This window comes from Rhinopithecus roxellana, chromosome 10 (genome assembly GCF_007565055.1).
Source record: "Rhinopithecus roxellana isolate Shanxi Qingling chromosome 10, ASM756505v1, whole genome shotgun sequence".
Taxonomy (NCBI): domain Eukaryota; kingdom Metazoa; phylum Chordata; class Mammalia; order Primates; family Cercopithecidae; genus Rhinopithecus; species Rhinopithecus roxellana.
Window position 1 is genome coordinate 25,182,152 of NC_044558.1, and position 14,854 is coordinate 25,197,005.

Below are 14,854 nucleotides of genomic sequence, written 5' to 3' on the forward strand. Positions count from 1 at the left end.
CGCCTGGGCAGGCGCTGTCCAAGCGGTCGAACGACGGCTGCAAGCGCCTCCCCCTCCCTCGCGGCGCCAGCACGCGGCCCCGCCGGGCTCGGCTCCCAGTCGCCTGCCACCGGCCCGCCGGGCACACGCCTGGGGCGGGATGGGGGCTGCGCCAAGGCCGCCGAGGTGCCCGCGGCGGCGCCGAACAACCAGGAAGCTCCACCAGTGCCCTAAGCGCCATCACCCAACCCCCGCCCCGCGTCTTTCTTCTCCGAGGGTCTGGGAATATCCCAGAGCACTCCTTTCTTTATGATATCCCCCAAGCTGGTCCGGAAATAATCCCTGTGGGGAGGGGGTGGCGGTAGAGGGCGGCGGTAGGGGGCGATCCTACGGGGGCCAGAGGTCATCCTAGGGGGATGTCCCTGCCATATATACCCACCTATAGGACGGTTCACAACCACTCCTCAGTGTCGCTTCTCCTTCCCCCCCCCCCATACACTTGCTCAGTTGTGGGGAACACTTCCTAGGTTTTAGAGCTGAATGGGACTTTAGAGACCATATTCTGTGGCTGCAGACGAGGAAGGGAAGGCTTAGAGAGGACGCCACTTACGAGGAGCCACAGAGCATTGAGAGGACGCCTTGGGACTAGAACCCACGTTTTCACATAGTCCAGCAGTCCAGCACCCTTTTTCACTGTCCTGGACGGAGTTTCCCCCCCGCCCCCATGTTTCTAAACCTCAATCATAATTTGCTCCAATTCCTAGGGTCACCGAAGAACCCGAAGAGAATAATAGTGAGGAGGGGGAGAAAACAGGAAAAGTCGAGCCCCACTCCATCCTCACCTCGACACCGCTCCTATGCCAGTTTTTCTGCCCAAACCCTTCCCTGCGCTTTGCTTCAAGTTCTTAGCAGAATCCAAGGGAACTTCACCCCCAATCTTTCCACCTATACACCTCAATTCCTAGAGCCATTTGTCCCTCCTGTGACGCCCCCCACCCCCTTCCTAAAACCACCCCCGGCTGCAGCCCGCCCCGAGCGCGCCGCCTGTTTATTCAGCCGGGAGTCCGGCACGCGCCAGGCGCACGCACTGCAACAACAAACCCAGCTGAATGGAGAGTTTGCAAGGAGCGGGAGAAAGGAACGGGAGGGGGGAGAGGAGAGGAGGAGGGGGAGTTTAGGGAGTGGGTGGGAGGAGAAGATAAGAGGAGGGGGAGTGGGGGCTGCAGCCGCTCGCTGCAGCAGCGGGGAGTGGGGGGCGAGGCGGGGCCAGGGCTGCGCGTGGGGCTGGGTGTCCCATTGAAAAGGCGGACGCACTCCGGCCTCCCAGCACTCTCTCACTTCTGGCCAGGGAACGTGGAAGGCGCACCGACAGGGATCCGGCCAGGGAGGGCGAGTGAAAGAAGGAAATCAGAAAGAAAGGGAGTTAACAAAATAATAAAAACAGCCTGAGCCACGGCTGGAGAGACCGAGACCCGGCGCAAGAGAGCGCAGCCTTAGTAGGAGAGGAACGCGAGACGCGGCAGAGCGCGCTCAGCTCTGACTTTTGCTGCTGCTTCTGCTTTTTTTTTTTCTTAGAAACAAGAAGGCGCCAGCGGCAGCCTCACACGCGAGCGCCACGCGAGGCTCCCGAAGCCAACCCGCGAAGGGAGGAGGGGAGGGAGGAGGAGGCGACGTACAGGGAGGAGAAAAAGCATTTTCACCTTCTTTGCTCCCACTCTAAGAAGTCTCCCGGGGATTTTGTATATATTTTTTAACTTCCCTCAGGGCTCCCGTTTCATCTTTCCTCTTCTTTCCCTCTCTGTTCCTGCACCCAAGTCCTCTCTGTGTCACCCTCGCGCGCCCCGCACCTCGCGTCCCCACTCGCTCTGATTCCGCCGCTCCTTGGCCGCCGCTGCGCATGGAAAGCTCTGCCAAGATGGAGAGCGGCGGCGCCGGCCAGCAGCCCCAGCCGCAGCCCCAGCCGCAGCCCCAGCCGCAGCCCCAGCCGCAGCCCCAGCCGCAGCCCCAGCAGCCCTTCCTGCCGCCCGCAGCCTGTTTCTTTGCCACCGCAGCAGCCGCGGCGGCCGCGGCAGCCGCAGCGGCCGCGCAGAGCGCGCAGCAGCAGCAGCAGCAGCAACAGCAGCAGGCGCCGCAGCTGAGACCGGCGGCCGACGGCCAGCCCTCAGGGGGCGGTCACAAGTCAGCGCCCAAGCAAGTCAAGCGACAGCGCTCGTCTTCGCCCGAACTGATGCGCTGCAAACGCCGGCTCAACTTCAGCGGCTTTGGCTACAGCCTGCCGCAGCAGCAGCCGGCCGCCGTGGCGCGCCGCAACGAGCGCGAGCGCAACCGCGTCAAGTTGGTTAACCTGGGCTTTGCCACCCTTCGGGAGCACGTCCCCAACGGCGCGGCCAACAAGAAGATGAGTAAGGTGGAGACACTGCGCTCTGCCGTCGAGTACATTCGCGCGCTGCAGCAGCTGCTGGATGAGCATGACGCGGTGAGCGCCGCCTTCCAGGCTGGCGTCCTGTCGCCCACCATCTCCCCCAACTACTCCAACGACTTGAACTCCATGGCCGGCTCGCCGGTCTCATCCTACTCCTCGGACGAGGGCTCTTACGACCCGCTCAGCCCCGAGGAGCAGGAGCTGCTCGACTTCACCAACTGGTTCTGAGGGGCTGGCCTGGTCAGGCCCTGGTGCGAAAGGACTTTGGAAGCAGGTAGGTTGCATTTTGGGGCGGGCGGGGGAGGGGTATTCTTGCCTTAGTCCTCCCTCTGAGTGTCTGTGGAAGTGCGGATGTCTCCAAGGAGATGGGGGAATTTTTATTTAAAGGATTTGTGAAAGTTAGTCGATTTCAAGTCCTAGTTTGTTAGTTTCAGCACTGGCCTCTGAAAATGGCTTTGCCCAGGTCTCCAAGCAGTGAAGGGTAGTAGTGAGGTGCAGAGATACTGGTGAACCGAATACTGGGACATGTCAAAAGAGACGTCTACCTGACAGATTCTTTCCTCAGACCTCCATCTCCCCCTACCTACACGTTCAAGTTAACCTCTCTTGTTATTTTCCTTATGTTATAGGGTGATCGCACAACCTGCATCTTTAGTGCTTTCTCGTCAGTGGCGTTGGGAGGGGGAGAAAAGAAAAAGAAGAAGAAAAGGGAAGAAGAAAAAAACGAAAACAGTCAACCAACCCCAACGCCAACTAAGCGAGGCATGCCTGAGAAACATGGCTTTCAGAAAACGGGAAGCGCTCAGAACAGTATCTTTGCACTCCAATCATTCACGGAGATATGAAGAGCAACTGGGACCTGAGTCAACGAGCAAAATGCAGCTTGTGTGCAAAAGCAGTGGGCTCCTGGCAGAAGGGAGCAGCACACGCATTATAGTAACTCCCACCACCTCTAACACGCACAGCTGAAAGCTCTTGCTCGGTCCCTTCACCTCCCTGCCCTCTCTCAAAGTGCAGTTCTTAGCCCTTTAGAAACGAGTTGGTGTCTTTGGTCTCAGTAGCTCCTACCCCAGTAAGCTGTAGACATTGGTTTACAGTGAAACTATGCTATTCTCAGCCCTTTGAAACCCTGCTTCTCCTCCAGGGCCGGATTCCCAAACCCCATGGCTTCCCTCACACTGTCTTTTCTACCATTTTCATCATAGAATGCTTCCAATCTTTTGTGAATTTTTTATTATAAAAAAATCTATTTGTATCTATCCTAACCAGTTTGGGGATATATTAAGATATTTTTGTACATAAGAGAGAAAGAGAGAGAAAAATTTATAGAAGTTTTGTACAAATGGTTTAAAATGTGTATATCTTGATACTTTAACATGTAATGCTATTACCTCTGCATATTTTAGATGTGTAGTTCACCTTACAACTGCCATTTTCCCTATGTGGTTTTGTCAAGAACTCTCCTCATAGGTGAGATCAAGAGGCCACCAGTTGTACTTCAGCACCAATGTGTCTTACTTTATAGAAATGTTGTTAATGTATTAATGATGTTATTAAATACTGTTCAAGAAGAACAAAGTTTATGCAGCTACTGTCCAAACTCAAAGTGGCAGCCAGTTGGTTTTGATAGGTTGCCTTTTGGAGATTCCTATTACTGCCTTTTTTTCCCCTTACTGTTTTATTACAAACTTACAAAAATATGTATAACCCTGTTTTATACAAACTAGTTTCGTAATAAAACCTTTTTCCTTTTTTTAAAATGAAAATAATCAGCTGCCTCTAAGCTTTCTTTGACTCTGGTGCCCCTAGTTCAGTTTTATGAAAATGTCAAAGGGAAGAGGTGGGTGGAGAAGAAAATGTTGCAAAACATGCTAAGTGGCAGAAAGGACAATGATAAGTGCCACAGCCAGTCCCCTCCAAATGGTGACTTTATGATGAATGTGTGTGTGTGTGTGTGTGTACATGTATATATGTTTTCTTTCTATCCTGTGTGCAAATGTACACGCCCACCAAAAGAATAGATGATGATTGATGGCTGCATTATCCTTTGATCAAAATTTAAAATCCCCCCAAAAAGTGAACCAGAAAGAGAAGGTCCTCCACCATTTTCCAATTCTCAACTCCATTCTGAGTTTCTCCATGTGAAACTATGGTAGGACTGGATGAAATAATGGAGACTAGGTCTGAGTGGGGAGAATGGTGGTTCTGGGATGGGGGTTGGAGAGGCACCCCTCTCCACATTCAAGCTCCTAGTGGTGAGTATGTTTCTCTTCCCTCACTTCCAGGCACACATTTTCTACTCATTTTCTTCAGTACACATACTTGCCATATTGATTTTAAGTAAAAGGCACATATGATATGAATTCATTCCAAACGGATTGAGATTTTAATTTTTAAAAAACGCATTAGAAATGTGTGGTCGCTTTGAGACACTGGTCTATCTAAGCTTGTGACTCTATCCGAATAGCGTGAGCTGCGTATAAAAGTACCCAATTACCAAGATTCAAAAAGAAATTGGTGGGTTTTTGGCTGGCTTGCTTCTTGTCAGTTAGCAAGGACGTGATTAGAATCCTACTCGGCCTCTCGCCGGCTCCTCGCTCGCCGCCTGCATTACTTGCAGATTCAGTTTGCGTGTCTCCAGCCAAGCGGAAAGCCGAGCGCAAAATGCATCTTACAAAACCCAACAAAGAACGGGTAGCCAGCACGTCTTCCAGAGTTAAAAATCTAGTCTGTGTTGGTACATCTATACCATTTAGTGGCACAGAATAATCATTTTTTAAAGCCACGATGCGCGGAGCACGCCACAGCGTCTGATGTCATTTTGCTAAATGACCCTCTATAGAATGCACATTGAGGCTTCAGTCCCTTTCAAAGAGATGAGCGTAATTAAGGAAAAAAAAATCAGTAAATTCCTCATCGCCATAAATAATCGGACTTTCTGCCTGCAGTGGGCCAATTTAGAGCTTACTTGAGAGAAGTAATGCTTTTGTGATGCCTGCTTTTATTTTTATCTTCTCATTTGGAGGACCAGAGATGGGCTCCACCCCCACTCTCCATTTCTCTTTCCTTTAATTTATCTCCTTTGCAAGTTTCCAGATAAGGTATGCAAAGAAAGTGTAGCAAGTCACTTATGGCTATGAATATAACATTAGGATAATGTTTCAGCCCCCACAAAAGGGAATTTTTTTTTCCCTTCTCCTGTGAAGACAGGTGTTCTTTTACTCACTTCTGAATGGGAAATACCCAGTCTCGTTAAACTCGAGGCAAAGTTAGTCGTTGTTTGCCACAATGTGAGGGCAAACTCGAAAAATTCACAAAAACACACACACACAATTTTGCCGAAGCTAGGAAAGGGCAAAGCGAGGATTGGGCAAAATCTCATTACATCTGCTCTAATCGCTTAGCAACACAAAGCCGGGGCTTGTGCGGCGAAGGGAAGCCATTCACAGCGCTCTGACAGGCCGCATTCAGCGCGCGTTAGTCAGCTCCATAAATCACCGCCGCCCATTGGCTGTGCGGCGGGCTTTGGAGCGGCCCTGGGCTGTCAGCGAAATACAAAATGTAGACCCCAGAGGCTAGCAATAGCAGCCTCTTCCCCGTCTTAGCCCCCACCCATTTTTCTCTTTCTTTCCTTTCTTTCTTTCTTTCTTTCTTTCTTTCTTTCTTTCTTTCTTTCTTTCTTTCTTTCTTTCTTTCTTTCTTTCTTTCTTTCTTTTCTTTTCTTTCTTCCTTTCTTTTCTTTTCTTTCTTCCTTTCCTTTCCTTTCCTTTCCTTTCCTTCCTTCCTTCCTTCCTTCCTTCCTTCCTTCCTTCCTTCCTTCCTTCCTTCCTTCCTTCCTTCTTTCTTTCTCTCTTTCTTTTCGTTCCGTTTCGTTTCGTTTTCTTTTTTGAGAGAGGGGAGGGAATGCTGGGGTAGAAAACTGCGTTGACTTTATTGACTGAGAAACCTTACCTATTCAACAATGGCCTGGAGACCACCGAGTTAAGACTGAAGACACACTGAAATCGACGAGGAGGAGTGGGGAGTGCTGCAGGAGAGAAAGAAAATACAGACCTGCCGCAGGCTGCAGAGTTGTTGAATGGCACACATCATCAGAGGATGGGAGAGAGCTATTGGTGCACAGGTTTCACCTCCCTGACACAGTTATTTAACGTTTTAAATTGAGAGTAGTAGGGGATGCATCAAGAAGAATGTATCTCAAGTTCACATTAGGCAGGACCCACCAAGGAAGAGAGAAGAAACCATTCTGTGGTTTGCAGAGAACTTCAAAGGAGTAGGACTGAGATGTCTTAAGAAAGAGGGATAGAACGTGCCTTTCCACTTCGCTGTTCTTGCAGTGCTGGGGATGTTTAAACACAGAAGTAGCAGCCCAATTCCTCGATATACACAGCAGCTAGGTGAAGCCACGTAAAGGAGTTAAGAAATGGCTTGGTGGCAGAGATTACAAGCTATATGTAAATGTTAACCTCTCCTGCTGTTGCTATTCTTATCTTCCGGTCTTGTATCTCATTTTCCTGGGGACTGGTCAGGTGCATCTAGATCACAACCCAAATTGGATTCTTACCCACAAACCACGTAGAAAAAGTCTGATAATAGATGTGGTATCAAGGGAGATTTTTCTAAGATGCCCGAGTTGCCTTACCTCAAATGCCACCTCCTCCAAGAAGCTTTCCTTGACTACCCTCTTTAAAGCAGCTCTCCATTGCTATAATCACTGTCCATTAACCCTGTTTTTCCTTCCTGGCATTTACCACTATCTGAAAATGCTGTATCTTTGTTTGGTTATATGATTACTGTCAATTATCCCCCACTACACGATAACCTCCCTGAAGCTAGGGACCTTACTTGTCGTGTTCACTGTTATCTCCCCCGCCCCTGGGAAGAAAAGGTATTTATTGACTACATGGACAAATGGGGATGGTCTTCTCTGCTCCACTGAAAGTTGTGTTTCTCATTCTTCCTTTCCCCTCCACTTGCACTCTCCACCCTTCTCTGCTCTTCTCTCTGTCTCAGGAGGCAGGCTTATCTTTATGGAATTCATCACAAGAGTTGTGTGTCCTTCTGGCTTCCTCTTGGGTTTGGCCAGTGGGAAACACCAGCAGGAGTTGGCAAAGTAGAAGGGGAGATAGGTTGGGATATTTTTATCCCTGCTCCCTCCCTGCCTAGGCCCTATTGCTTTGACAGTGTCTCTACTCCTTCTCCTAAGTCCAGGGCTCTTGTCAGGAGGCTTCTCTCCCACCCATACAGCTCTTGCTGAAGTTTAGTAACAACTCCCTTCTCTTGCCCCTTAATTAAGGCCCAGAGCTGGTAACAGCTCTCCCTTGTTCCTAGTCTCTGGGTGCAGCATCATTTTGGTTAACCTCACCAACATCTCTGTCTTTCTGTTAAACTTTTTCATTTACCCTTGTGCCATCATCTCTCTTGCCAACTCTGTCTGCTACACAGGTCATTTCCCCACAGGATCTCATGGATATAATAGTTTTGTGTAAGATTTTTCAGGGACTCTTGGGGTTATGAGTAAGAAAAATCCTAGAGTACGGGTGAGCCCAACTCCATATAACATGTAACTCTAGAAACATCGGTTCATCTTCTTGAGCCAGGAGTGAAGTCAATTACAGTTTTCTCTTCTGGAAAATGAGGAAAATGATACCTTCCTTTGCATAGATCACCAGGTGAACAGAAAATGAAAGGACTTTAGAGCATCCAATGACTATATCAATGCAAGAGATATGTGCTTCTTACGATCTTTCTGAACCAGGTAGTGGAGTGGTACTGGGGACTTGCCATTAAGATCAGCAAAGCTGTTGCTGCTGTTGGAAGCCACCCCTACTTTTTTCGCCCATTCATTTGCCCTGCAATTTATGCACTCACTTCAAAGGGGAGGGACAAACTATTAAATCTGGTCAACATTTCTAGAACTTAATTGTGTTAATTTGTGTTTTCTCTCCAAGAAGCATCTGTTATTGCAACTTCTTAAAACAACAACAACAACAACAACAACAACACTGTGGATGCTTCTGTGGTGTAATAATTGTCCGCAACCTCAGGTCCTTTTATTTATTGCTGAAAAGCCTCTGAACTTCTTTCTCCCTCTCTCCACTCCTGAGCCAAGAAATGATTCTTTTCGGACTTCCAGAGAAACTCCAGGTTATCCAGAGACAACGGTAAGGAGGGAAGCGGATTCACTGACACTAGTTAAGGTTCTTTATCTACTGCGAAAGCGAATGACTTGGATCTAGCGCAGGTCGAAGTTATATTCCTTCTTCCTTTGTATGCAAGATTAGGTTGTTACAAAACAGGGTGTGTAGGTTAATGGCAGGAGGCAAGTTGCAGCGCGGAGCGCGGGCCCTGAGCGCGTGTCAGGCTTAATGATTTATTCAAGCTGCAGCGCATCCGGGCGTTGATTGGCTGCAGGCATGCGTCCGCTGTCAGCTGCGCGCGCCGGGAACTCTCCAGGCTACCTGAAGCTGGGGGGAGGAAGAGGAGGCATGGGGACCCGAGGGGAGAAGTGTGAAAAGGAGGAACAGGTAGGAGTAGGGGGTGAGAGAGAGGAACGGAGAGAGAGAAATAGAGATAGAGGAAGAGAGACATAGAGGAGATGGGAAAAAAAAAAAGTAGAAACTGAGTGAGAGGAGGAGAGAAGGGAAGGAAGGAGGGAGAAGACAGAAGGGAAGAGAAACTCAAGCGTAGGTTGCTGGGGTAGGAGAGAGGAGAGAGGAAAAGATGGAGAAAGCAGACGAGAAAAACAAGAGGGAGAAAGAGAGAATGAAGGAGAGGAGAGAATAGGAGAATAAATGAGAGAGAGCATAGACAGAGATTGGAGACAGGAGTGGGACGCGCTCCCAGAACGTCCCGCGTGCGCCCCCCTCCAGGCAGCCAGCGGGCGGCCGCTTACAAAGCCGCCTTTGATGCGCTGGCTACCAGGGCTATTTTGGGGACGAGATGGGGGAAAGCCGCCAACCCACACTCCTTGGAGGGAGTCACTTTCTGTAAAGTGCATTGGAGAGGACTGGGCCCTGGATCCGTGCTGTCGAAGCAGGAAGTGGATGTAGGGGACAAAAGCTCCGCACCTGCCAAATGGGAGACCTTAGAGAGAGCCTCCCCCTCGCCGCTCCCTGCTCCCCAGCCGGCCCGGGAAGCCTGCACTACCCGGCTCAGCGCAGCCAGCCCCACCGCCTCCGGACTCGACCCCAACAGAGCCCCGCCCTCCGCATCCTCTCTGAACCAAACTGCTTCTGCCTGCCTTTCTTTGGATCTGTGTTTCTCTGTCATCTAAGTCACTTTCTCTCTCGCCTCTCTTTTCATTCTTCCTTTTCTTCTTCCTTCCCCTCTTCTTTCGCACTCATTTGTTCTTCCTTTTTTTGTTATCATTATTTACAATTAACAAAACCCCAGACACTTCTAGATTGGAGCTCTGCTCAGCCGGTGGGACTCTTTGGAAAGAGGGAAGACAGTGGGGAGAAAAAGCAGAAGAAAGGTATTGCTGGGGGAAGAGAGTGACATTTGAAAATCGAATGAGAAAATCAGCCCACTGTGTGCATTTGTCCGGATGAAGTTGTTGAGCCTGCAGGGTCAGCAGTCAGAGAGGGGCTGCTTGTGTTGGGGGAGTTGGAAATTCTATCAATAATCACCCCTCTCCTGAGGACCAGACAGAAGTAAGGCTGGCGTGTCCTTCCCCCAGCCACCCCCCTCCAGCACACACAGCTTTTGGGTTCCTCCAGCTATCTCTCTTTACTAGGAAAAACAGTCTGTCTCCATTGTCCAGGTGCCAGCAGGGCCTTTGGCGAAAGTGAGGCCGGCCAGCCTTCTGATCAAACTCAAAGGTTAGTTAAAAGACAAAAACAGCTGAAAGTCTTCATGAATAATGTTGGGCCAGTGCCCCCCTCCTCCACTCCACCACCCCAAACCCTCCCCCCCCCCAACTCAGTGTAGTGCAAGCCATGCTGAATGCCCTACCACTTGGTTATGCTGCTCGCCTAAGTCAGAATTTCACAGAAAGCCCGAGAAGAAAAGCTCCCACAATTAGGGGTCGCCTGTCAGAAAACATTAACGCCTTCCTCTCCCAGCTTGTCAGGCTTGCTGCAGATACAAACCGCCATGGCGAATTGGCCCTCCACCCCATGAAGTGCCTGCCAGCCAAAGGAGCAGGGATTTGCAAGCCACAGGAGATGGAGCCTGACCTAGTGCAGTTTCTGCAGTGTCCTGATGCACCGAGATGCCCCCAGTTTCTGCTTTCTAAGGCTTGGTTGTGTTGGATCCCTGGAAGAGTCATACAAGGTAGTACTGCAGATGGGCAGATGAATGACCTCCCAGACCAGGGCAGTATAGCAGGACCTTTTCCTACAATGGAAATAGGTAAAATATATACACATGACTACATCCTTATCTCCTGTTTGCTGAGCATTTTTCAAGTGCCGGGGATCTTATATTGTTAATGATCAGAGCAATCCTTCAAGGTGGTGTATTATTATATTTATCTTATATGTGAATATAATATCTTATAATATTATAAGATATTATATTTTTCACATATAATATCTTTCACATATAATATCTTATATGTGAAATTACCAGACAGGATTGGACCTCAGATTTGTCTGCCTCCAAATTTCATTCCCCTTCCACCATAATCCATCCCTTAGTTTCTCCAATAAGATCCAGACACCAACTCTATGCTTGCTTGCTTCTGAAAGCATTGCCAATACTTGAGTGTGTTCTTTGCCATCTTCCTTGTATTATCGAGAATATTCTCCACTTTTAGAACAGTATCTGGCATGTCCTTGACACTCATAAACTTGTGGACGGAAGGGAAGAGGAAGATACAAAGAAAAGAAAAAAGGGAGGAAGGGAGGAATTCCTAAGAAAGGTCCTTTTGGTTGTCTTTGAACATTATTTTGTTCTGGAAGATGTTTGACTTTGCATGAAGAGATCTGGTTGGGATTCGTATGTACCATCAGTTAGTTTGGGAGTGGAACCTTTGTTTTCTCATCTGCATAAGTGGAGATAATAACTACCTTCTATGGTAATGATAAAGATAGAATAAGATTAACTTTGCGAAAGTTCCTAGCGTGATATCCAACACATGCTCAAGAAAATCCAGTTGAAAATGAAATAGGTGTTAGTCTTTTATTTTTGTGTATCAAGAAAATATATATCACACATGCGTTATATCTGTGAAACAAAAATGCTATGTTATAGCTAAGTCCTCAGAAAATTTCTAATACTGTTGTTCTGTGGTGTTCATGCCACTAAGGTGGAATGAGGTAAAGTAGAAATCATGTTCACAGATCTAAACCTGTGGAAGGAAGGAAAGAGGAAAGACCGTCTAGTGTTGTGGAACAGTTTCGGGGCTTCCAAGAAGTGAACCGTCATCTTCCAGCAAGAGCAGAATGATGCAGGTGTTACTTCTCCATGATAAAGCAGGTAGGAAATTATCAGCCCATTTTGTGGAACAGAGAAATGAAGCCCCAAGATATGATTACTTTGCTAGGAGAAATTAAACACTGGAAGTTAAAATTGGCCACTGTGATTCCTTCCAGGAGACATATCTTCTGAGCTTTCTGGAGTGATTCAGAACTTTGGTCTTCTCAGGCCTTAGAAGGAACATTTTCACAAAACCATTCATAGCGATTCAAGGGATAGTCATTATTTCCTTTGCATGGGACACTAGTGAAATTATTACAATTTGCTTCAGTTTTCAAACTTCCAAGATTGCTGTCACTGTCTGTCTTTGATTCTACCCACCAATCAGCTCTTTCAGTTCCAAAACACCAATTTTTTTAAAATGGAGAAAAAAGCAAGAAAAACTACTGTTGATAATCCCAGAAATGTTTGATGATCCTGCAAAAGTTGGTCAGCTTCTTGGTCATTAGTTTTTCACTGAGTCCTTGTATGATGTTTTCATTTCTGGAGAGCAGGAAGGATCTTCAACATGTCCCTCTTTGTCTTTCCCACATTTCTGGGTTTTTTTTCCTTCTCTGGTTAACCTTCTTTATCTTCCAGAAGACAGATTATGTTTTTGAGATATAATAATTACCCCACGCACTGTTGGCCAAAAATAACAGAGACCAAAAAAGTAAACACAAGGTCTACTTTTCAGATATTTTATGGAAATATTACATTGTCTAAATATGTTCAGAATGCAGTAGTATTTGATACATAGGGCAGATTTAGAAACAACCATAAACCTACCCCACATAAGCACATAATATAGGACTGCTGAAATAAAAACCGTAGAGTTGGTATAGCCACAGCGATGTAGCAATGGTGGTTCATGTAAACTAATGATATTTTTTCCCTTGAAAATCCATGAAAATATAATAACCAAATATCTCAGCCTTGGGAGGATGATCTGGCTAGACTAGTCCAGGTTCAGCATTCAGACCACTCATGTCTCCACTTCCTGAGGACAGGGAAGCTGTGTTTGGAAGAGAGAGCAACACATGAAGGGCATGTTCTTTCTCCTGTTGGGGTGGCCAAGAAGAGGCCTGCTTTACTTCTATCTCGTCCTTCTCAGGAATGTCCCTGCTTCACCAGGACACAGAAATGAGGGGGATTTATTTTGTGGCATCTAAATAGGGTATACATTTCAACAAACAGCTAATTTGTTGCTGGAGATCCTCTATAGATGAAAATAGACATGCTATTCTAATTCTAGGGACTTTTTGTAAGGCAAAAAACAAAACAAACAAAACAAAACAAAACAGAAAAAACCCAGACAAGTTGAAAAGATACATAGCCAGGGGTGTTTGTTGTAGTATTTTTTTCTTTTTTTAAAGATAATGGTGAAAAACCCAAAACAACCTGAAACTTTAATCTTGAGTATTGGTTCAAATAAATATTTTACTTGCAGGCAGGTCATAGCAGCTCATGTCTGAGATCTCAGCACTTTAGGAGGCTGAGGCAGGAGGGTTGCTTTTGAGTGTGGGAGTTTGAGACTAGCTTGGGGAAGATGGCGAGACCCTGTCTCTACAAAAATTAGCTGAGTGTGCTGGCGCACACCAGTGGTCCCAGCTACTCAGGAAACTGAGGTGGGAGGATCACTTAAGCCTGGGAGGCTGAGGCTACAGTGAACCACTGTGGTGCTACTGAGCTCCAGGCTGGGTGGCAGAGCTAGAGACCCTGTTTCAATAAATGTATAAAGAGATAAATTGATTAATATTTACAAGCTCATATAATAGTAGTATATTGTGCAGAATTTTAAATGGTGATGCAGATTTTTGTTTATTACCATAGAAATATATCTGTGTTATACATAAATGAAAAGAAGAAAATAGCCATCACCTATAATTCTATCAACCAGAGAATATTAGTCAATATTTAATTATCAATCTATTATCTATCTTTCATCTATTTATTTTTATAAAATAGCATCAGATCTTTCACTTTTCTACTTAAAATATGAACATCAATTAGTTTAGTTATTTATTCAACAAATGTTTTCCCAGGTCCTATTGTAAGCCCTCAAGATACAGTAGTGAAAAAGACCAACAGTGGTCCAGACCTTACAGTTTACGTCACCCCATAAGACAGAAACTCAAACATATAATAGTTACATGTTTCTGTATCACTAGTCTTCTACAACATGGTTTAAAATGTTAAAATGTTGATTGAAGGTATAATAACATCTTAAATCTGTGTATTTTTAAACAAGGGAATTTCTTTTTTTAAATATGTTGCTCTTAGTGAATAAATTCTATGATGAAAAAATTATAACCAAACAATTACACACTTCCATGATTACATCCTCAGGACAGATTTACAGAACGAGACTTTCTTTGCCCAAGGAAATGTGTCTTTTGGAGGCTTTTTTATTCATATTTCTTAATTGTCTTCAGAAAGATTCAATCAGTTATGATTCCATTGTCAGTGATATGAGTATGAATTTCCTCATGGTCTCACTAAGTTTTATTATATTTTAAACCAACAAATTTACCAATTAGTAAATTTTCTTAAAAGTGATTTCTCATTTTTAAAATTCTGCTTATTTTACATCACTAGTGACACTCAATTTTCTTATGTATTTGTAGCAGTGATTATCATACGCTGGACTAAAATTGGCGGCATTATAATAAATGGGGAGAGGTTTGCTTAAAATACCTATTTCTGGAGATTCTAAATTAACTGAGGTTGCTCTGATATAAGGCTAGTTTGTAGACAATTGTTTTTAATTTTAGCCTTTAGATAGAAAACTTTAGAAATAACAATTGTGGATAAGATAAAGCCTCTAATTCCATAAAGAGGGCTTATTCTAAATTTACTTCTCCCAAGTTACATGGGTTGAATGTCCCCAGTGGTAATCTATTGGAGGCGAATGCAGAGGATTACTTTGGACTCTGACTCCCCCAGTGGTCCTGCTTCTCCTTTCCAGTCTCTTCCCGTTTGTGCTGACCTCTCAGCCCTGCCCCCCACCTGCTGCTAGCCTGGAGAAGAAAGCCATTTCCATTGGCCTTG

General features: G+C 46.2%; 1 protein-coding gene across 1 annotated transcript; it reads left to right on the forward strand.

Annotated features, from left to right (window-relative positions):
- The first annotated feature begins 703 nt into the window (after positions 1-703).
- On the forward strand, positions 704-4,170 carry ASCL1 (achaete-scute family bHLH transcription factor 1). The gene is made up of 4 exons (XM_030939694.1): positions 704-1,046; positions 1,555-1,718; positions 1,961-2,675; positions 3,031-4,170. The coding sequence occupies exons 1-3, from the start codon at positions 704-706 to the stop codon at positions 2,627-2,629; spliced, it is 1,176 nt and encodes a 391-aa protein (XP_030795554.1). The 3' UTR covers positions 2,630-2,675; positions 3,031-4,170.
- Positions 4,171-14,854: the final 10,684 nt, after the last annotated feature.

Excerpts from the sequence above, each read along its gene's own strand:
- ASCL1 (XM_030939694.1), top strand. The coding sequence starts at position 704 with ATGTTTCTAAACCTCAATCATAATTTGCTCCAATTCCTAGGGTCACCG. Across the intron at positions 1,047-1,554 it reads TTTATTCAGCCGGGAGTCCG|AAACAAGAAGGCGCCAGCGG; the intron begins GCACGCGCCAGG and ends TTTTTTTCTTAG. Across the intron at positions 1,719-1,960 it reads AGAAGTCTCCCGGGGATTTT|CAGCCGCAGCCCCAGCCGCA; the intron begins GTATATATTTTT and ends CAGCCGCAGCCC.